Source organism: Dunckerocampus dactyliophorus, chromosome 13, assembly GCF_027744805.1.
Source record: "Dunckerocampus dactyliophorus isolate RoL2022-P2 chromosome 13, RoL_Ddac_1.1, whole genome shotgun sequence".
In the NCBI taxonomy this organism is placed as follows: domain Eukaryota; kingdom Metazoa; phylum Chordata; class Actinopteri; order Syngnathiformes; family Syngnathidae; genus Dunckerocampus; species Dunckerocampus dactyliophorus.
Window position 1 is genome coordinate 23,070,505 of NC_072831.1, and position 23,826 is coordinate 23,094,330.

The following is a 23,826-nucleotide window of genomic DNA, read 5'->3' on the forward strand; positions in this document are numbered from 1 at the left end:
TTACCGTCGCTTACTTCCGGGAATTGTAACATTCCTACTAGTGAGGATAGGCGGCATAGAAATGGATGGATGGAATGGAAGGGGCGAGCTAGTTTGCTACTAGCCACCCACGGTTGTTTACACGCTTGAGAGGCGGTTTGATGAGGTCATTTGCACGCCGGAAAATATGGAAGCCTATATACAGCATTGTATGGAAAAATCCTGATACCGATATTAGATTTTTATGCCAATATCGCGCCGATCACATCGGGAGACCGATATTATCGGACATCTCTACTTAGCAATCAAGTTTATGTTGTAGACTACAATTTTAACGATTAAACACTGGATTACTGAAGGGCCTGTCCCCTATTAAAAGACATAATATCTGCTATTTTAATCGTAGTCTAAATACCTGTCCTAATTAGTAATCAAGGCTACAATACTGAATATAATTTTAAAGATTGAAAACTGGATCACTGTAGTCTCTGTCCCTTATTAAAATACATAACATTTATTTATATTATCGTCTAAATAGCTTATTACTAATCAAGTCTACGATATTGACTACAAATTCAAAGATTAAACACTGGATTATAGAAGGCCTTGTCCCCTATTAAAACACTTCTCCAGTATCTGCTATTTCAACTGCAGTTTAAATAGCTGCGCTAATTAGGAAGCCGGTCTTTGTCATGCAGCTCATTTTACCATAAACGCACATTCTGTTTTGATGACCTTTTCACCTTTTGGTCATGCATCATTCTGTAGCCATTAGTGGGCGATGAGGCTTGTAAATGTCTCTCTATCTCTCTCTCACACACACACACACACACACACACACACACACACACGCGCGCGCATGCACAGAGTGATCTCCTCTAAGTGTTTTCGCTGAGTGATATAGATAAATGGGGGACGCTTGTCAAGATGTATTAGTGCAAGGAGGAACACGGACAACAACTTTCCTTTTTGTGCTCTCTCACTATGTTTCACAGCGGCGGTGGCGGCAGTGGCAGCAGTGCTCCCACTCAATAGGCTTGGCTTCTTACCCACAAGTTACTAAAGCCTGCAGGTCTCCATGGCTACAAAGCTGCCATGTGTGTCTACAGCTTGCCTGCTTGGTAAGGGAAGGTCTGTGTGTGCTGTGGATCCTCTAGTGACAACATGAATGCTTCACCTTGCACATGCATCCACTGTGACCAAGCCTCCATTTGTCATACATTTCATTCTATATGCGCACGTGTGCACTCACTGGCCATTACATATTTAATTACAATTACGCCTTTACCAAGAGACGTACGTGTATAGTACCGTGGTTGTGGTGACGTTAAGTTAAATGAGGTAAATAAAATATGCAGTACACGGTGGTACTGCGCACTATTAACCACAGTAATAAACGTATTCGTCCAGCAAAATTGAGCATTATTATCTATCTTTGGATAGGCATCATTTTTACATACGGCTCTTTTATTGGCTCTTATAGAATATTAACCTTGAAACTGTCTATAGAAAAATATACAGTCATCTTATTTTAAGTGCAGTTAGACAATTAATAGCGCAATGCGACTGGTGAGCATATCTTCTGAAACACTGCAGGCTAAAGTCATAGATTGCAGTGATGACTCACAGTATGTCACTGTGTGTGTCATTGTGCATTTTTCTATTTTATTATATTCCATTCATTATTTCTCTAGTATGCTTTTTTTTTTCTTTTTAACTAGTCTTACAACCTTTTTTATTAGGTATTGCTTATTCAGACTGTTGACTCTTTGCAGAACCTCCACAGTCAAGCGCAATCCATTCTGTGTGGCTGGCTGAATTCTAAATGCTTTTCATTTATTTTTTTTTCTAATTATACAAAAATTCCATGGTAAATAATGTATAGTTAATTTATTTCTATTTTTTCTATTTTATTAAATTTGTTCCAGTCTCAAATTGTCCCCAAAATCAAACCTTTCACTATAAAAGGTATATACAGTCGTCCCTCGCCACTTTGCTTTACGGCTTCACACTCACGGTTTTTCAAAAAAAACATATGAATTAATAAATCATGCTGTTTCGTGGTGGAATACGGCTTATTACTCAAAAAATATGCTTGTGAAGCAAATGTTACGTATTTTTCTGCCTAAATTAAGCATTTGAGCATAAAAAAATGGCTAAATGAACTAAAATACATATATATTAGGCAATCAGAAGACGCATTTAAAAAACTGTGAATGACATGTAGTATTCTACACTGGTCACTAGGTGTCAGTAATGTTACTGGAATGTTTGGTGAGACACGCAAACGCCAGACTTGATTGCCGGAACAACAGGCGTGCATTGCAGGTTTGAATTATCTCACCACAGGAACAGTAATTCCTAATAAAAAAATTTAAAAAATAAAATTGCTGCCATAACCCACGCAAAGCTAAAACGCAACTCTGAACCAACGATGTCACTTCCTTTCCACCCGCCACGCCACTCCCCTGGGGAGCATATTTATTGCAACACACATGAGCACAAGTCTTATTTATGTTTTAAATGCCTTATTTACTCTTATGTCTAGTAACTGGGTAATACGAGTGTAAAGGTGACTATAGGGGTGTTATTTTTAGAGAGCTCTACTGTACATGGTACAGTATACAGTATGCGAATACTTACACCATCAATTATTTCAGCCTGGTCAGGACTCAGGACCTCATCAACATCACTAGCTATGTTTTCTCTGGCCGGGCAACGGGCAAGATTTTCCCGCAAGTGTAGCTGCCGCTCATAAACCTCCATGTAGACAACAATTCCTCTATAGGATTCAGGAAGGGAGAACATGGCGGTAGAAAAACCACAATAACTTCAGGGCTCATATGGAACTATTCCCGAATCAACAGTCCTCTGTGAAATGTAGCATGTACACACGTACCCCAGACAACCAAAAGTGTGTCTTCTTGCCCAACACCCTGCTGCACCCGTGTCAGTAGGCCCTCGACAAGTCCATCTAGGGAAGCCAACAAATGCTGGGTGTTGTATGCGCCCACAAATGCATGACGGTGAATTACTCCAAGATTGCTTAATGAGGGTCACATTGCCCCCACACTGACCTGGACCGTTGACCGTTGTCCAATTATATTTCTCCCGCTTCTTTTCCTGGCCAGGTTGAAACCAGCCCCATCCACATGGGTGTATTCATGTGGCCTATCATCAGAATCAACAAACGTGGTGTACTTTTTCTGTACCTTTACTAGGACGTCTAATACTGTAAAGCAGGGGCGTCAAACTCGTTCTCACCGTGGGCCACATCGCAGTTATGGTTATCCTCAGAGGGACACTTTTCATAATTCATTATTACATTAATTTTTCATACAAAATTGTCATTTTAAATTGGATTTGACAACAAAAAAAATATAAGGTTTTTTGTTAATACTGACAACAAATACATTTAGCAAGAAAGATTGTCTTTTTGATTAAAAAAATATATTTTAAAGTTGTTTTTGTTCATAATATCAATTTTGTTTTGACTTGAATATATTATTTTATTATTTATTGTAAATGTAACGGTAAATGTTTATGAAATTATTGTAAAAATATGTTTTAAATATACATTTTTTTACTTATTTAAATATGTAAATATGTACTTAATATGCAAAATATTAAGTTAAAAAATTAAATTACATCATACAGCATACATATAAAAATACAATATAAATATAATTTTACAATAGTATAAAAGTAAAATCATGAAAAATAAAGCTTAAAAAAAGTAAAGACAAAATTAATATTAATACCAAAATTACAATATATATACAAATATTTTTTTAATTGTATTAAAATAAGTGTCATTTTCACATGCATTATTTCAAGGCTTTCGCGGGCCACGTAAAATGATATGGCGGGCCAAATCCGGCCCCCGGGCCTTGAGTTTGACACCTGAGCTGTAAAGCATAATCCTGGTTGACGGATTATGCATTACCGTATTCTCAGAACATTTCTGGCTGCCTGTATTATTACAGTAAAGAGCAATTCCATGTACTCACTTGCACACATTCAAATAGCTGTTCTTTCACTCTGAGGGAGTTCCTTTCAAAGGCCACTCTGGAGACTTGCTTCGTGCTGATCCTGTTTTTCTTCAGCACACGATCAATGCTGGAGTGGCTTGCATTGTTGATTGCTCTGAAACTGTTGCCTTGGATTATCCGTTGCTGAATTTCACACAGTTTTATTGCATTGTTGTGCATCACCATTTGGACGATCAAGGCCTCTTGGTGTTGGTTAAACAAAGGCGGTCTTCCTGCAACAACACGCGGTCTTACAACTCTACAAAAAAAAATAAAATTGGTAAAAGTACAGTAAACCTACTATACCGTAAAGCACGTGTATAACGGAGTTGCTTCTTTCATTGTCATTCCATGAATCAGCACATCGTCAATGACAGTGGCACAGATTTCATCTGGAGTTCTATTTCTTTGCGTGGGTTTTTGTCTCAGTCTAGGTCTTGGCTTTGGTATTTGTACGGGTCATGGTCCTGGACCAGGTGCATGGGCAGGACCAGGTTCTGGTTCTGGCCGTGGTCTGGCTTGTCCACGTCCGCTAGTGATGTGTTGGTCGCGAACAAGTCGGATGTCATCGGTGAAGATGCGTGGCGGCGTCTCTGTGTCCACACTGAGCAGGGGGAGGGGCGGGGTTAAACACATGCCGTGGTACTCTTACAGCCCATTTATTTGTGAGAAATTTGCATGAAGAGATTTGACCTATTTTTACCAAATGTGTCTATTGGGATGAGTCTTTGTTTTTGTATTTTATCATATAAGATTATATTATAATATATTTTTGTAGCTGTTCCTTGATGTTTAAATGAATTCATTTCAATAATAAACATTTGATATCATGTATTTTTTACATTAGTAATTCATTTTACACAATACACATCATTTGGGAATAAATTAATTTAAAAAATCTGAGGAGCCACTTGGGAGCTGTAAGAGCCGGCTCTTTTTAGTGAACCGAACCAAAACAGCCGGCTCTCTAAAAAGCTGGCTCTCCTCCACCATGACCTGACATCTGACATCCATCCTGAACAGCTGTTTCTCAGCAGGTTTTAGAGCGTGTAGTTCATTGGTGAAGGTGTTGACCCGTTTTAATTGTGACAGCTGTGTTGAAATAGTGTCTGAATTTTGCCTCCTAGCCTTCACTTCTTGAAACATGTGTCCCATGAGCGAAAAGTGTGTTCAAACGAGCAAAAAAAAACGCGTTCAGTCTTTTGCAAGAAGGGTTTTGAAAACTGTACGCAAAGCATGAATAGCGTTCAAGGGTTTGACATCAGAGTCTTGTTTTTTGGAGAAATGTGTGCAGTCAGTTGGTGGAAAAACTGTGATATAGCGCAATAAAATTTCAATGAAGTAAAACTAACGTCATTTCCGGTGCATGAGCAGCATCCCACTAATTTATTTGTATAAGTCACACTGGACTAGGCGCAGGCGTCCACGTCGTAAAATGGGATATTTAGTGCACAGAAATACGTTACACAGAAAGATTTTTTTCAACTTTGAATAAAGTGCGTGCGTGTCAAACAGTGAGTGGTGCAACACGGCTATTTAGACAGTGCAGAGCAGCACAGGCCTAACCTCACCCTGGAGGAAAGAAAAGCTGTGAAATCGCTGAGCAAAGATGAAAACATCACAATCCTGCCAGCAGACAAGGGAGATGCACAGTAATTCTTAACACAACTGACTACCATGACAAGTTACTTGCACTTCTCAGGGATGCCAACACATACCGAAGACTAAAAAGAGACCCAGCCAGTGGGTACGAGAAGAAAATCATAGAGCACCTGCGAACATTTACAGAAGTCAGAAATGATTAGCCGTGCACTTTGTTACCGATTATACCCACAAGAGAGCATCCCTGGCAGATATGGTCTTCCAAAAATACACAAAGAAGGGGCTCCCGTCAGAGCCGCTGTCACAAGCATTAACTCTGTAGTTTACAAACTACGGTTTAATTGGGCGTCACCTCCCCGCTCACCTGTATTCGAACCCAGGATGCAGGGGAAACTGTGAGGCCACACCCTCCAAGATAGATTCGCTCTCAACCCAGAACAAATATGGCATTTGCTGGAACTTTGCCTCGATACAACGTATTTTCAATTCCATCCATCCATGGAGGCAATGGAGGCACGGAACACGGTCCTTTCGAAGCTCTGCCGGAGGTGAGAGTTGAAGACTCGAAGAACGGGAGACTCTGCCAGACGTTCCCAGCACCCCCTCACTCCACGTTTGGGTCTCCCAGGTCTGTCCGGCATCCTCCCTCGCCACCTAATCCAACTCATCAACAGGTGGTGAACAGTTGACAGCTCAGCCCCTCTTTTCACCCGCGTGTCCAGAACATGCGGACGCAGGCCTGATGGTACGACTACCAAGTCGACCATGGACCTGCGGTCTAGGCTGTCCTGGTACCAGGTGCACTTGTGGACATCCTTATGTTTGAACATGGTGTTTGTTATGGACAAACTGCGATATCATCATACCGCACGGGTTCAGATCGGGGAGGCCGTTCCACCCAATCACGCCCCTCCAGGTCACACTGTCATTGCCCACATGGGCGTTGAAGTCCCCCAGTAGAACGAGGAAGTCACCAGTTGGGGTGCGCATCTGTATTTCTATTTATGGCTGTATGGCGTACGTGAGCGGATATGACGCGTACGCCTGTGGCGCTACGTACATGGCGTAAGTGTTATGTAGGGTCACTTGGGGCATTGCCGGATATTTCTGTTGGAGTTATCGCTCTGGTCTTTATGAGAACCACGGTCCAATGGGGTCAGGGATACCATGCAGGTATGTGTCAACAATGTCCCCACTTTTATATGTTACTTTCCCTTTTTGTTTGCATTCAACATAAGAGGCTTTGCAATCCTGCTGGTATTTATGATGTTTATTGAATAATCCAAATCCAACAATGTTTACACTTGATTTCAATATAGATTGTGCTTGTTGTTGCTCATTGGAAACTGGAGCGTTAGCAGGGTTAGCAAGCCTTCTGCATTTTTTGCTTGTTTCCCGAACATTCTTTTTTTTTTTTTGCCGTTATGATGGACCCAAAAGTCATATTTAAATAATCAGTAGTAGCTCTGAAGTATAGGAGATGTCACAAGATTAGAACATGGCTACATATTAACCGCACTGCTGTTAGAAACCGCAGAGGTCAAAGTTTGAGAAAAAAATGTAGCGGCTTACACACCGGATATTACGGTACTCACCCTGGAGGTTCCACTGAAATTAGAGATGCATTTTGATGTTCATTTTCACGTGTTCCATGAAGGCATCTTAATACGTGACGCAAACAACTGAAAGTGAAAGCACACACGCGCACACGTTGCCGTTATTACACTATAGAATATGTTTCCTTAGCACTCCTGCCTTTTTTACAATACCAATGAGATTTGTTGGTGATTTCTAAGCACAAGCCTCGCGCAGCGATGCATGCCACGTTGATTACACACGAGTGTTTTCACTTGTCACTTATCATTGCTCTCTGCGTCTCCTCCGCGCAGTATTATTTTGTCAACATTTGCTGGTTTTCATTTCATTCCCTGACAGCTGAGAGCCGTCTCTTTCCCCGTTGTGATTTTTTCCTCCGTCCCTCACGTTGTTTGCTGTGTTATTGTCGCACAACTCATGCCAAGGACATTTATGATGGCAAAGTGATGGGGAAACTGCAGTTTCTCCACATCCCGCCTTCTTCGTGAAGGCAGATGAATGTGGAATGTGGAAAATTGGAATTTTAAATGTTTTTTTTCTACACTAATATTTGTGAAACCAAACATCGTATTTAAACGCATAGCTAAAATATATATTCTAATGTTTACCGTTTTTTTTCAGCAAAAAGGTAAAAAATGAAGTTGTATCAATTTTTTTCTATAATATTACATTTCCTGAAATATTTTTGCAGCCAACAAGTGTATTCAGCACACATTGTTGATTTGTAGTACTTATTGAAATGTGGTTCGTTGGTTATGTACTGTACAGCGTCGGTGAACATGAGGTTATTTGCAATGCCTAACTCTGACCACTTGAGGTCGCCACTGAGAATGTATTTTGCATTGATCATGGACATGTTGCGTGGAAAATAATAAAATTAATTCTGTACTCGTAATTAAAAAAAATATATATCTTCCTTAGGTTTTTGGAGGGATATTCAATGTTACTAATATTTAACTATTTTTTTAATAAAAGAAAAAAATGATTTAAAAAAATAATAAATACAGTATGTCTTTATTAATTAATTAATTTAAAGTGTAAGTAAATGTGTTTTTTTTTCTTAGGGTGATGTAAGTTACAACTATTACAGACGTCAATAATAATAATAATAATAATAATAATAATAATAATAACATATATCTTTGGAAGTAAATCTTGGTCATACCATATTAAAAAAAATTATAAATAAAAATAAACGAATGACTGAAGATTGCTTCATAATGAATTTATTGCAATTTCATATTTTAATAAGAATAATAAATACATAATACACGTTATTTTATAATGAATTAATTTAATTGAGTATTCAAGAATAACATAAAGCACAAATATTACAGATGCAAACAATAAAATACTAATATTGATAAGGGTTTCTAAGGCAAGTGAATGGCATGCAAACACATTTTTAAAATATATGTGCCCTGCGATTGGCTGGCGACCAGTCCAGGGTGTACCCCGCCTGTCGCCCGAAGTCAGCTGGGATAGGCTCCAGCATGCCCCCGCGACCCTAGTGAGGAAGAAGCGGTATAGAAAATGGATGGATGGATGGATGGATGGATTTTAAATGAATAGGTCTAATTTGAACTGTTATGGTGACAATTTCACATGAAAAAACACTTATAAAACACTCATAAATAAATCTAAAGCGGAACATGTAATGAATTTGTCTGGTTACGGTGACAATTTAATACGGAAAAAACTTTTCTCCACGCCTTGCTTGTCCTGTTGTTTTTATCCAACCCAGCAAAGAGAAGTCCACGCCTTTTTGTATGTAGTCGCCTTGCATGTCTTGGTCACTCACGCACGCGAGCACATCCACGTCCACGCGTATATAACGCACCTCCGAAATGACCGTGCCGTGGAGACCTCTCTATGCTAGCCTCCACTTGCTGCTCTTCTTCCATACCTCGGACGTGGGCTCGAGCTTCGAGTTGACCCTGCTGCACACAAACGACAACCACGCACGGATCGAGGAGACCAGCGTGGATTCTGGCAAGTGCGCGGCCGGACGTCCCTGCTTCGCGGGGGTGGCTCGCCGCTTCACGAAGGTGTCGGAGATCCGCAAGAATGACAAGAACGTCTTGCTGCTGGATGCCGGTGACCAGTTTCAAGGCACTGTGTGGTTCAACTACTATAAGGGCGCAGAGGCGGCTTACTTCATGAACAAACTTGGATATAATGCCATGGTAGAAGCCTTCATGATGCATTCAAGTGTTGTTTGCAAAGGGGAAACAAGTGTATCTCTTTATCTCACAGGCTTTTGGCAACCATGAGTTTGACAACGGAGTGGAGGGTCTCATTCAACCCTTCCTGCAGAGCGTTAATTGCTCCGTGGTGAGCGCCAACCTTAAAGCCGACCAGACTCTGGCCGCAAAGCTGAGCGGCTACTACAAGCCATATACGGTGATCCATGTGGGATCAGAGAGGGTGGCTGTGGTGGGCTACACCACAGCAGAGACCCCCTTCTTGTCACAGCCAGGTAAGAATAAAAAAACACACAAATAGCATGACATTAATGACTGGAGGAACACTACCAATACAGTTCATTTTAGCATGGGCGAGTTGTCCTTCTAAGGACACTTCTCTCAGCTTCCATATTAAGAGGAAGGAGACTCTCTCTGACCACAGCAGGAGGGACGACATTTGTCATCGGATGTTCCCGCGAAATGCAGCAGAAACAAAGAACGGCTTAAAGGCAACCCTTTACTAATTTATAGGAAATTCGTCAAATTAACATTCTTCATTGTTCAACTGGCATGCGAGTGTAAAAAGACGTCCATAGACAAATTGTAAAGCAAAGCGTTGTGGACGCATAGTTTGATGGTACATAACAGGTGCGCTCAAGCGTATATGGAAGTAGAGCGGGAGTGTCGTTGAAGGAAAGGAAACATTCTTATCACACTTACAAGTGTAAAAAGAAGCCAACCGCTGTCATTGGTAAATGTTAAAACAATAAATTGTTTACGCAAGTGAATTTCCAAAAATGTAGAATTCCATATTAATAAATGGAATATTTTCGGAGTTATGGCAAAGGAAACCTGTTAACGAGCTACGACGTCCGGTTTTTAACATTATTAGAGCCCTCATATAGTCACCTTTACATCTGTATTACCAATATAGCAGATATAATCAGAGAAAATAAGACATATTAGACATTAATAAGATGCTAGGAGTTACTTGCTTTTTTCTGGACAGCGTACTTCCTGTTATTGCAATGTTGGCTTTAAATGGCTTTACACTGGTATTACCCAATATAGTAGACATAATAAGAGTGAATGAGCCATTTAGGACATAAACTAAACTCCTGCTTGAATGTGTTACAGTAAATGTGTGCCCAAAGGAGCCTTAGTGGCGGGCGTGTGTGTGGAGGACAGGAAGTGGCGTCTGAGTTGAGTTTTAGCATGTGGTGGGTTCTGGCCCCAACAGTAGCCTGTGCTGTTATGATGATTATTATGTTATTATTATTAAAACCTGCAATAAATGCCTGCTATGGGGAGTACGTCTGACGCTTGTCTCACCGAACAACTACTGACACCTTGTGGCCGATGTGGAACACTACATTTACAATGAGCATGCGTCTTCTGCTTTGTGTTTGTATTTGAGTTTATTTTGGTAGTTGATGTGGCCATTGTTATGCTTCATTTAGGCCAAGCGTAAGTACAATTTGCTTAAATATGTATATTTGTTTGGCTAATAATAGGCCGTATTCCACCACGAAACAGCGATCATTTATTAATGAATTTTTGAGGAACCGCAAAAGAGTGACGGCGCGATGCTCGAACAGCGAGGGCACCGCTCTCCGTATTAAAGCAGTAATCCCTTCCTGAAGCCTTCCCTCTTGTCTTGTGTGTCTGCATATTAGGACCACACTTAAAATTCGAAGATGAAGTGGAGGCCCTCCAGATTGAGGTTGATAAACTGCAGACGCTGGGCTATAATAAGATCATCGCCCTGGGACACTCCGGCTTTGACGTGGACCAGAAAATTGCCAAGCAAGTGAGAGGCGTCGACGTGGTCATCGGAGGACACACCAACACATTCCTGTACACAGGTATGTTCTCCTCCGGGCTCCTTGGGGTTCAACACCACCACAGATTCAAATGAGAAGTTCAACATTGGTAACGCATTGGTTTTTCTATTCTCTTGTCCCGGGACATGTTGTGTTCTTCATGCTTATTGGTCAGTCTAATCGTCATTCAGCGATGACCCTCAGCACTTGCTCAGTTGTTTACAGCAGCAGAGGGGGGGTCGTTAAAATCATATACACTTTTAATCATGTGATTCATTCATTTTCAATGCCACATGTCCTTTTTTCTTAGCAGGGTCGCGGGGTATGCTGCAGGGCACATATAGACAAACAACCATTCACACCTATGGACAATTCACAGTCGCCAATTAAGCTAACGTGAATGTTTTTGGAATGTGGGAGGAAACCGGAGTACCCGGAGAAAACTCACGCGCACACGGGGAGGACGTGCAAACTCCACATGGAGATGCTCAACCGAGATTCGAATCCAGATCTTCAAGATCTCCTGACCGTGTAGCCAACATGCTAACCACTAGGCCAATATTTTAATGTGGTCATGGGGATTTTAAAGATGTAAGATTATTGTTTTGGGCTAAAATCTTTTGGCAGTAGGCTCACAATTGGAGGACTTAAAGGTAACAGAACAATTTTTGGGGAATTTTGCCCATCATCCACAATATTAACCAAGCTACAGCAACATTGTCTTTATGTCTTTATGCATATATCTGGTCCTTGTCTCACATAAGGACTGTGGATAATTAATAATTCATAATCCAAAAAAGTGCAGTTTTCCTTGATTAAATGAGTTTTGTGACTGATTTAATTACTTTTTTTTTACTTTTTCAACGTTATTGTAATTACTTATACATTTAGAAAAATAATATAACATTTTAGTAATGAATTACAATAATTCTCACGAAGAACCAAGATTATTTGGGGAAAAAAGGTTATTGCAAAGCACACCTGGACGATTTGAAATTAGTTTACTGATTTTGTTTTTACAATTTTGTGGCAATAATTCCTCGTTTGCCGCTGTTAATTGGTTGTACTCCTGACCTTAATGAATGAAATCATGCAAAGTAGGAGTCCTCATTAATAAATCTAATATTTTCATAGTTACAGCAAAGAAAACCTGTTTACGACCTTCTTTGTAACATCAGAGCCCTCTGGACGTGAAGTAACACCTGCATAGCCACCTTTACACTCGTATTACCCAACATAGTAGGCATAATAAAAGTAAAAGTTGAGTTTCAGCCGCAAGTAGGCATGGGCCGGTGAGAGATTCTGACTTTACGATAACCTTACCTTATTATTATAATTACAGCTCATACATAACATATATGTTACTTTGACATATCTTCATTGAAGAGAAAAAAACTATGTTGAACAGTCATTTTTAAACAATATAATAAATAATAAAGAATAACTACATTATTTCTAAATAAACCAATTAAATGCAGTTCTTTGTGTAGTCTGCTGTGGCTGATCCTGTGACTCATCTCACAACACTATAAATATTTTGTTAGTGGAAAAAACAAACAAGCAAAATGCAAAGAAATGCAATCAGTGGCTCAATCAGTGGCTCAGGAAGTTCACAACATTAAAAATAAATAAGGAAAAACTAAGGCCTGGGAGCTTGAGGGTTCTGTGCAGGATCTCAGCTGTTCCAAGTATTGCGCTCTTCCTGACAGAGATGCCAGATGTTGTTCCTACCTGCTGGAGCCATTCACCCAGCCTGGGGGTGACTGCACCCAGTGCCCCAATCACTAGTGGCACCAGTGTTGCCTTCACACCCCACATTTTTTCTCGTTCCCCCTTCAGCCCTTGGTGTTTCTCCAGCTTTTCGTGTTCCTTCTTGCTTTCATTCGAGATTGCTATATCATTCGGGATTGCTGTATCTATCAGCACCACCAAGACAGGTTGGTTGGCCATCACCAGTTTGTCAGTCTGGATCTGGGAGCCCCACAGGGTCTTGGCCTTGTTCTCAACCACCTTTGGTGAGTGTCTGCCATCTTCATGGTGGGAGCGCCAATCCATATTTGGTACAGATGTTCCGGCACACTATTCCTGCTACCTGGTTGTGCCATGTCTGCCCTTCCGGCCATCATCTTACAACCTGCTGTAATGTGCTGCGCTGTCTGTCTGGGCCTTCTTTGCACAGCCTGCACCTGGGGTCCCGTCTGATGTGGTAGACCCCAGCCTCTACTGATCCTGTGTTTAGGGCCATCCAGTGAGAATTAACAATTGAGAATGAAGACATTTAGTAAAATGTTTAAAAAATATCTAAACTAAAGTGAAAGGAGGAAAAGAAAAAGGTGGAGACGCTGAGTGATTTTTCTGGTTAACAAATATGGCGATGAACGCTCAGCTTCCTTACTTTAAAAACAATGCATAATGAAGGTTCTATTGTTTCCTCCTGCAGGAACTGCTCCATCTACCGAAGTACCAGCGGGTTCATACCCATTTATGGTGAGGTCTGATGATGGCAGAAAGGTGCCAGTTGTCCAGGCGTATGCCTTTGGAAAGTACCTGGGCTACCTTAAGGTCACCTTTGATATGGCTGGAAATGTTGTCAAAGCAGCTGGAAACCCAATCCTGTTAGACAACAGCATCCCTCAAGGTATGTAATGCAGTCATGCCATTTGCTGGTTCAGTCATGTCTGTCCAAGTGTGGCTGCCAATAAAAATCAGTGACACATGACTGCTTTCATACCTGTTTGATTGTCACTTTTTACTTTTTTGACTGCCAGACCCCGCTATCCTTGCCGACGTAGAGAACTGGAAGAAGCAGCTGGCTCAGTATTCGTCGCAATATGTCGGACAGACTTTGGTCTACCTCAATGGCTCCTTTGAAGAGTGTCGCTTCAGGGAATGCAACCTAGGAAACTTGATTTGTGATGCCATGGTAATGAATTACCTCAACTTATCCCAGTTTAACCCAGCAAGATAATTATCAGCCACAGCTCCTGCCTGGGCATGTCTGCTGAGATAAGGATCACATTGTTCACACAATTCTAACATCATTCTTCCTTTTCTTTTCTTTTCTGAGGTTAACCACAATTTAAAGTACTCTAATGAAATGCAGTGGAATCACGTGGGCATTTGCATGTTGAACAGTGGAGCCATTCGCAGCGCCATTGACGAACGCCACAAGAACGGTAAACTCGTCCTTGACAGCTTTTAAGATGATGCTTTTTTTGCGTTTGCTTTCCCACGGGTTAACACAGGATTTCATTGGTTATTATTCCGCTTCAAACTGCAAAAACAACAATAATTAGAATGAGAATCTCTCTAAAGTGACACATTTTATAGATTAGATTGTACTTTTATCCCACAACGGAGAAATGTAATCGAAGAGAAGACTGAGGGCGGCAAGGAAAATGGAGACTATGGAGTAAAATATGGCACAGCGAGTGCTCATTTTTGTCAATTCCAGCCATGTATCTTCAAATATTACAATTATGAATAAGCCTGACCAATGGTAGCCGCTAATTTTGCCGATGGAAATGTGCCAATAGCAGAGTAGGTACTGTGACGTGGAAAAGCGGCAATTCTCGACGTAGTTTGATGGATTTATTGTTATATGCTGTATGTGACTTTCTTCTCTCAGGTACCATAAGCATGGAGGAGATCCTCACCGTTTTACCATTCGGATCTACTATGGACTTGATACAGATAAAGGGGTCAACGATGAAAAAGGCATTCGAACACTCCGTTCACAGATACGGTGACATGCATGGAGAATTTCTGCAAGTCTCAGGTCTCCAGCTACACTCTCAGTGCATTAACAAGTCAATCATTTTGGGAAAAGCACTTTGTTGCCTATAAAAACAAACAAACAAAAAAACATGATAGTCGGTTATTTCTTAAAAAGTATGCAATTTCCATAAAACTTTGTTAAAGGTTGTTGCATTAGTCAAAATAGCAACTTATTGAATTTTGATCCACATCAAGAAATTTATCAAAAGGCTGTATCGTGATATATCGTATTGAGCCAAATATAAGACAACCCTTAAATGTTTCAGATCATCAAATACATTTAAATATAAGTCAATGACAAAACAACTGAACACAAAATGCAGTTTTGGCCTCACTTGCCTGAGCTCAGTTAAGGTCAGTGTTCATGACTCCACCGTAAGAAAGACACGACGCAAAAGCAGCCTGCATGGCAGACTTCCAAGACGAAACCACTGCTGAACAAAAGGAACATTTAGGCTTGTCTCAATTTTGCCAGAAAACATCTCGATGATCCCCAAGACCTTTGGGAAAATACTCTGTGGTCTGATGAGACAACATTTGAACTTTCTGGAAGGCGTGTGTCCCATGACATCTGGCGTAAAAGTAACGCCACAGAACATCATACCAACAATAAAATATGGTGACGGTAGTGTGATGGTCTGGAGCTTTTTTGCTGCTTCAGGATAAATGGAACCATGAATTCTACTGCCTACCAAAAAATCCTGAAGGAGAATGTCGGGCCATCTGTTCATGACCTCAAACTGAAACCAACTTGCATTGTGCAGCAGGACAATCATCCAAAACACACCAGAAAGTCCACCTCTGAATGGCTGAAGACTTTTGAGTGTCCTAGCCAAAGTCCTGACCTGAATCCTATTGAGATGCTGTGCTATGACCTTAAAAAGGCGCTCCATGCTGAAAAATCCTCCAATGTGGCTGAATTACAACAATTCTGCAAAGATGAGTGCGCCAAAATTCCTCCACAGCGCTGTAAGAAACTCATTGCAAGTTATCACAAATGATTGATTGCAGTTGTTGGTGCTAAGGGTGGCCCAACCAGTTATTTAGGGGGCAATCACTTTTTCCACACATGGATTTTTTCTCTCCCTTAATAATAAAAAGCTTCATTTAAAAACTGCATTTTATGTTCAGTTGTGTTGTCATTGACTAATATTTAAATCTGTTTGATGATCTCAACCAATAAAACAATCATAATAAAAATAAGCACCATAACTCCTCTTGCCCAAACTTGTTGCTGCATCTTTCCAATTCACTGGTGTGTGTAAATGTCAAGAAGAAGAGCTGACTTGGGAAGAAGTCATTTGGTCCCACCTTCTGGTTTGCATGTAGAATTCTCTAGCTGCCAATAGAAAACGACCCACCAAGGGAATAGAACACCATCTTATATTCTGGTCAATACTATAATTTACAAAACATTGCTCTGTGACTCCCACCCCTCATTTCTGTGTTACCAAAGGTGCCATTTCTCCATTTCCAGGCATCCATGTAGAGTATGACCTGTCAAAGCCACCAAACCAGCGAGTGGTATCCTTATCTGTGCTCTGCACCAAATGCAGAGTGCCCAAGTACGAACCTCTGGACCTAGAGAAGACGTACACTGTGGTCACGCCTTCCTACCTAGCGGCTGGAGGCGACAGCTACACCATGATCAAGGAGGAGATGCTGAAGCACAATACAGGTGGGCAGAAGCTGTTTAAACCTGCACTCGCACCGCTCTACAGCATCCGTTCATTGTACACCACTTTAATTACATCAGCTTTAGTGACCATGTGACGTATTCCGAGTGGTTCTGTTGATGTCTACTGGTGGGAAGAGATATTGCATTAATCACATGACACGTACATACAGTAAGCACGCTTCGATTTTGTGGACTATTTTGACTCTTTGTTTACATCTATTATGCAAAGTGGCGGTTGTCGTAACTGGCAGGAGGAACGACCGCATTAATTACGTGACGGTTAAATGTGTCCTAGTCCTTTTTTTTCCTCTTCTGGAAGATTCTCCCAAATTTACTTGGTGGAGATGTCAACACATGCCAAGGTCCTTGCAAAGACGAAAAGGAAAGTGAATGCTTGAAACATGATGCATTCGGGGCACCACATGCCTGAAACATGATCCATTTAGGGCAGCGTAGCGCTTATGGAGCCTCCTCCACCAGGCCAAGAAGGCCGTCCACAAAAACTTACATGACTAAATTACTGTATTATTACTACACCTATCAGTGCATTTTCAGTTTAATAGCTTCTTGTGGAAGGCCTTCTTGACACATTCGTTCACATAGAGTTGCATAACACTCACAAGAAATGCATGAAAAAATACTGGGAGACCCACAATGGATGCACTGTTCTCACTTACACAAGCTTAACTCTACACTCACACAACTCTCTTCTAAACAAACTTCACTTTCACTTTCTAGAGGGATGTTGCAACTGCTATACTGTATATACTCTGTGTACTTTCATTTTGGGCTCTTTCCTCAATCTTCCTCATTCATGATAGAGTCCAGCACTGTAACCAAATTTGTTGCTGTTATTTTTTCAATACAATTTGAAAAGCTTTCAAATTGTGTAATCATTGACCACTTCTCCGATAGCAACACGGTCCAAATGACCAGGGAGAAAGGCTAAAGAAAAGAAATACATTTTACAATTGTTTTCTTTCTGTTGATTAGGGTTGGGATTAGGTCCAAACCAGCAGTGGTTTTCCACTTTTTAATTGCCAACCGTAAGGAAAGGACCAGGGAAAATTGCTGCTAGCATAAGTACCAAAAAACACAGGCAGGGTTATTGGCACCTACCAAAAGACTGTGATTACCTCAGCGGGTGAACACCACAGGACGGTTTGTGAGACCATTTTTAATTTCTTTGCAGTTGACCAACGAGGGTAAAGCCAATTTTGGGATTCATTCATCAGAAGATGGAAAAAGCAGGCTTTGATCAAAAGAATACTATATTTTAACCCCCCAAAAAACCCCAAAACAATAGAATAGGGGCGTCAAACTCAAGTCTTTGTATTTTATTATTTATCCTGAAATTGTCAACACTTACGTATTTCATATACATGTATTCATATATTGTATAAGAAAGTATTGATAACCTTTTCGTCCTTTTGACCAACATCAATGGTGCATGTAGCACACACTAATCCAGGCTCCAAAATTTGTAGTGTGGATGACCAGATGTCACATTAGCATTGACAAATAGATAAGTAAGCGTTTTTATGCCGATCAAACTATGTTACTGGCGCACTGACATTTCGCCACAACACCCCGGCTAACTACATGTACTAGCCGGCTAGCGACTAGCTTCACCACACACTCGCCTGCAGTGCGTGAGCGCCGTGCTCACAGTACCTCAGACCACTACCAAAATGTAAAGCTACATATTGGAGCTGCCGCCACTGCTGCTGTTTTTAGTTTTGAGTTTGGAAAAGTTAATGCCAAGTGTACGTATGTTGCTATGTGAAATCAATGCACCCAGGAAGGAAGTTCCGGTAATGCTTAAAAGGACCAAAATACGGCAAAATAACTGTAAGCATTACATGTTATCATGCATGCACCTGTTACTACATGGTTACAGCATGGATATAAAACCTTGTTGGAGGTTTTTGGAGGTGTTTTAATAACGTGTGTCACATTACATGCAGTAGTGAGAGGTCTCTTTTTATCTGTTTTTATATCTTTAGAATGCACAGAAAAGAGAAATACATGTGTTCATGTCTCACATAAGGATTGTGGATGGTGGGCAAAATTCCCCAAAAAGTCTTTTAAAAAGGCGTTATTTTGTACAGACAGGTACAGACAGGTGTATTCAGTTAAGGTGGGATGGTTGTGTAATTCATGCTTTATATATACGGTAACTGTGGTCACTTTGTAACAGTAGTAGTTGGTACCGGAAGGAGTACTATGCAGATCACTGAAAGCACTTTGTCGAGGTCTGCGATTCAGGCCAATTCAATACTATTTCCCGAACAAGTTAATCCGGCCCGCGGGCCTGACTTTGACACAAATGAAATAGAAAGTATATTTAGTCAAGTATTCTCGCCCAAAGTCTCGCCTGGGAGAGGCTCCAGCATACTCTCACGACCCTAGTTGAGGATAAGCGGCATAGAAAAAGGATGGACGGATGGATGGAAAGCACACCCAAGACAGCTCCATAGCTGTTTCTAATGGATGACAAATGGAGGTTCTCTGGATAAGGCTATGTCATTGGCTGAGGGGGGGAAAAAATGGAAAATTACCAAGTGAAAGTCACGCAAGACAGGCGTGAAACAACTGAATAAGACAAACAGCTAACGTCTAGAAACCAAGCAATTCAAGAGAAGCCATTTAATGATACAAGAAGACACAGGTGGGAGAACACAAGGGAATGCAAGGTGCTGACTACCTGGAAACCAAATTGGGAAGTGCTGAAGACACAAATGTGGATTTAACTCCAGAATTCCTAAATAAACCCAAATAAATTAACACAAGACCCCAAAGGAGGCTGTGCTTTTCTCACCAAAAATGTATAGGATTTCATACAAAAAGCTGAAGAATACTTTAAGTTAATCTAATAACTCATTTTAGGGACAAAAAGCAGCATTTTCTGCACTGCTTGTGTTCACAAAGCTCGGACAGGTGAATAGTTCTATGCTTTAGGTGTCCTATGAACTATTTTTTCCAGATTTTTTTAGCGGGGTATTATTTATTTTTGACAAATTCAATGCATTTTAAAGGGAAAAAATATTGCACTGCATTTGTTGACTGTTTTAACAAATGTGGGGCAGGTGCAGTAAAATATACTTTACAGCAGTGAAGCGCTTTACTTTTTGTACAGATCTCTACCAAAGACTCACTCTTTCTTTCCCTCAGCATCACTCTTATTTGGGGGTCTTTGTTTGCAGGATACCAATTCATTTCGGCTTTATAAAACAACAAATCCAATTTATTTATTTAGAGCAGGTTTTTGCTAACTTTGCTAAGATTATGCATTGCCATTATACTGACATAACCTAATAACATAGAAGAGCAGACATTGATTCATTTAAAAAACACAAACCTTTGGCCAATAAAATTGTGTGCTTGCACCATGATAAATAAAAAGTTGAAATTTTACTTTTTGGACGATTGGGGACCCAACAAAAACTGACCCATGACCCTTACCCGAGTGTGGAAAGCCTCATTTAAACCGTGTAGTGTGCAGTTGTGAAGTTATTTTAAATGACTTGCTTGTTTTTGCCTTGCAGGCGATATGGACATTTCGGTTTTATCCAAATACATCTCCGACATGAAGCGCATCTATCCAACGGTGGAAGGTCGGATCAAGTTCAGGAACTCGGCGGCACTTGCAGCCCAAAGCCTCTGCTTACTGCTGTTGAGTTTATGTCTGACTCTGACACTGTGATGATGAGACGGCTAGGAGACTCGGATACGTTTTTAGTCTCAGGGGAAATTCAATAGCCAGCAAGGGAAACGTCGGGTCTGGTTCATTAAATATGCTCCTTACATTTCTTGTGTTCGAAGTGGGACGTATTTGTTTATTTACACCAAGTATGTATTATTTTGACACCAAGTTGCCAAGCCTGCGCTGTACCACTCAAACCTTCAGTTTGTGTGTTTGCATGCTCTGGTCTCTTATAAAGCATTGGTGGGTGTTGATTTATGCTAACTAGGACCATATGGGCCACCAAGCCTACAATTTATGAGAAAAAGGACCCAAGTTAGCCAGTAAATAACATTGCATTATGATGATTAAGATACAATGGTATTTTAATCCAGTCCTTCCTTGCGTATTTTGCTGATCCTTGATCTTCTCGAGCCATCAAAGTCGTTTTTGTAACATAAGTGCTTTTAAAATAGTCTCCTCCAGGACTATTGGAACAGTGAGGACAATTCATTTATGCTGGAGACTGAAAACATTTTGGGTTTGATATCAATGGCGTTTACAGTACGTCTGGCTAAGATGCATAACTTAGAAGATAGCACCTTATTTTGAACCCACCCATTTTTCATGAGAGCAAAGGTATTGCATTGCAACATGTGACTGACAGGTGTGTCCTATTACATTGCTTAGCCATTCAATAAATAGCACTGGATATCTACTTTCAGGATAGGTTGTGCCTGTGCAGACTGAATTTAGAGGTGCAAACAGCATGAAATCCTGTCTATGGTGGAAAAATAAGCAATTGCAAATATGTGAAACGATGGAAAATCAGTCAGCCATAGCACAAACATTGGTCATAGCCATTACGACAATTTGGAATGTCTTGAATAAAGAAACCGCTGGTGTACTAAGTCAGACACACGTCGAACAGGTAGACCAAGGAAAGCATCGGCAGTTGATGACAGACCCGAAAACAACTGTTAGCGACATCAGCAAGAGCCTTCATGAACAAAAGTACAATGGCTACAGCAGGAGATGCAAACCACTCATGAGCAAGAATAGGAAGGTCAGGCCAGAATTCAATAAAAAGTACAGAGATGAGCCTAAAAAAATGCTTGAGACACAAGTATTACGGACTGGTGAATTTCAACTGCTGATGTTTTCCTTGTTCCACCTATTTGACGTCTATTACTTAGTATACCAAGGGTTTCTTTCTTCTTCAGGACATTCTAAATGGCTGTACGCCAATGACCAATGTTTGTGCTACGGTTCGAACTGATTTTCCATCTTCTCTCACATTCGCATTATTTACTCATAGGCAGATCACATGTTGGTTTCACCTCTAAATGCAGTCTGCACAGACAAAACCTGTCCTACCCAATCTGAAACTGAGCATGGACATTTTGATTGACACACCTGGGCGACAGAACACAGCAGACGGTCACATGTTCCAATTGTGCATCAGATTCAGATGTAAATACCCGGAAATAAAAGCTGAAATGTTGCTCTCGGCTCTTTTGACGCCAAACCCAGATGTTTTCAGTCTACGGCAAAAATAAAGGAATTGACCTACAGCACAGGTCAAAGGTCTGGACACACACAATACAACCCCATGGTCCCAACCCCATTAATAAGGCAAGACATCCCACTAAGTAACCCTGATAAGGCACACCCGTGAAGTGGAAATCAATTCAGGTGACTACCTCATGAAGCTCGTTGAGGGAACACCAACGGTTTGCAGCGCTATCAAAAAAGATAAGACATAAAGTATACTGTATGTCTACAATATAACACATATTTACAGTTATTTCGAATCTACAATGTAAATCGTCATGAAAAGAAAGAAAACGCATTGAGTGCGAAGGTGTGTCCAAACATTTGGCCTGTACTGTATATATTGTGTTACGTTATGACTCGCCATAAAACCATGTCCAATGTCATTTTAGTATTAAATCATGTTCTCTATCATACGACTCGTCAAATATATGTTTTATAAATAAAACAATTCTAAATATTTGCTTTAGTCCATTTGCTGAGTAATTGTGGGAGAGGTTCGTATTTTATGTTACCAAATATTAGTTTATGAAGAGCTGTGACAAGTTTGAATATTGGATTAATATTCTGACTGTAATACAGTTTGAGCAACTTTTAGTCAATGATTTGTGTCATATTGGTTGCTTTTGTGTTGATTACGCCAGGGTTTACTTTTCTCACACATCGATTCACCGTTAGAGTGAAGTATAATTCTTCAACATTTTTGACTTGCAAGTGCAATACTGTTATATATATTTTTATTTTACATAATAAAGTATACAGACTGTACGGCCGGACAAAAAGTAAAAGTAAAAGTGCATTAATAGTGTTTATAAGTATGTTTTTGTTTTGCAGTACCAGTTTACATCCATGGAGCATTGACGGAAGACTCCTTCTGCACCTGCTGGGAGGAAAAAAAATACACATTTTGGAATGACAATTTTATAAATGTAGATCAGATGCAATTTTTTCAATTAAATTCAAGCACTTTTGTGGCAATTTTAAAATATTTTTCCACAATTCTCCAGCACTTTACCACTGTTATAAATCACACTCTGATTCACTTATATACTGACTTTACTTAACCTAATTGTCACCTTCATCCATTTCAAACGGTGTGTTTGTCTATAGGGTTTTCACTAGGGATGTCCGATATGCCGATATTGTCCAACTCTCATTTCCGATTCCGATATCAACTGATACCGATAGAGATACGTGCAACATCACATATCATGTCATGGAATTAACACATTGTGGTGAGCCACAATATTGTTTTAGACATTTTCTTGGCGATTAATAAAGTATCTATCTATCTATCTATCTATCTATCTATCCATCTATCTATCTACCAAGTGTGCTTCCGTTTCCAGGTCATGAGGTTTTTGTAGCCACTTAGCTATTGCTAAAGAATTGTCGCTGGTTGTTGAGTTGAGAGTAAACCCATTGGTGCCACCTACCTGCGCTCCTGTCTTGTGAACCGCATCCCCACATTTGGTGACCCTCGACGTGGGTAAAAATGTCGACTGACACCAGAGACAAGGAGACCGTGCCGGCGCCGCTACTAGCTAACGAGCTAGCTAGCGTCGGTGCTATCCGCAGCACACCCACGCCCGTGGTTTCACCACATCAAGCCCGGTTTCGACTGCGAAGAATAACACAGGACGTGACGAAGAATTTGCACGTATTGGCGCCGCCGGATGCCTCGATGACGGCAAGTACGGGAGCCCGTAGGCCTTTATATAGAGCAGTTTTTTTATTATCGGTTTTCCTTATAGGGAAAAGCCCAATACTGATATCAACCGGTATTACATTTGTATGGCAATATCACGCCGATAATAGTGGACATCCCTAGTTTCAACTGTAGTTATTCAGGTCAAAACTTGGGTAGTCGCCATCAATTTGTCGGAATATAGTAAAATTGAATTAGCAGTCAAAG

General features: G+C 40.6%; 2 protein-coding genes across 17 annotated transcripts in view; one reads left to right on the forward strand and one right to left on the reverse strand.

Annotated features, from left to right (window-relative positions):
• Positions 1 to 23,826, reverse strand: part of snx14 (sorting nexin 14) — a 58,230-nt gene that overhangs the window by 7,204 nt on the left and 27,200 nt on the right. For 9 of the 16 annotated variants that reach the window (XM_054795795.1, XM_054795804.1, XM_054795802.1 and 6 more), the window contains one exon: positions 19,216 to 22,794. In XM_054795795.1, coding sequence (XP_054651770.1) covers positions 22,753 to 22,794 — 42 coding nt within the window. In that variant the 3' untranslated portion in view covers positions 19,216 to 22,752. Of the gene's footprint in view, positions 1 to 3,973; positions 4,615 to 19,215; positions 22,795 to 23,347; positions 23,533 to 23,826 lie in introns of those variants that run through there. The other 7 variants (XM_054795801.1, XM_054795792.1, XM_054795799.1 and 4 more) reach the window with 5 other exon arrangements.
• nt5e (5'-nucleotidase, ecto (CD73)) lies at positions 8,962 to 22,882 on the forward strand. Its single transcript, XM_054795806.1, has 9 exons — positions 8,962 to 9,394; positions 9,465 to 9,687; positions 11,071 to 11,259; positions 13,658 to 13,855; positions 13,986 to 14,140; positions 14,285 to 14,393; positions 14,846 to 14,995; positions 16,472 to 16,672; positions 20,221 to 22,882. Exons 1-9 carry the CDS (start codon positions 9,056 to 9,058, stop codon positions 20,376 to 20,378), a joined length of 1,722 nt encoding a protein of 573 aa, XP_054651781.1. The 5' UTR covers positions 8,962 to 9,055; the 3' UTR covers positions 20,379 to 22,882.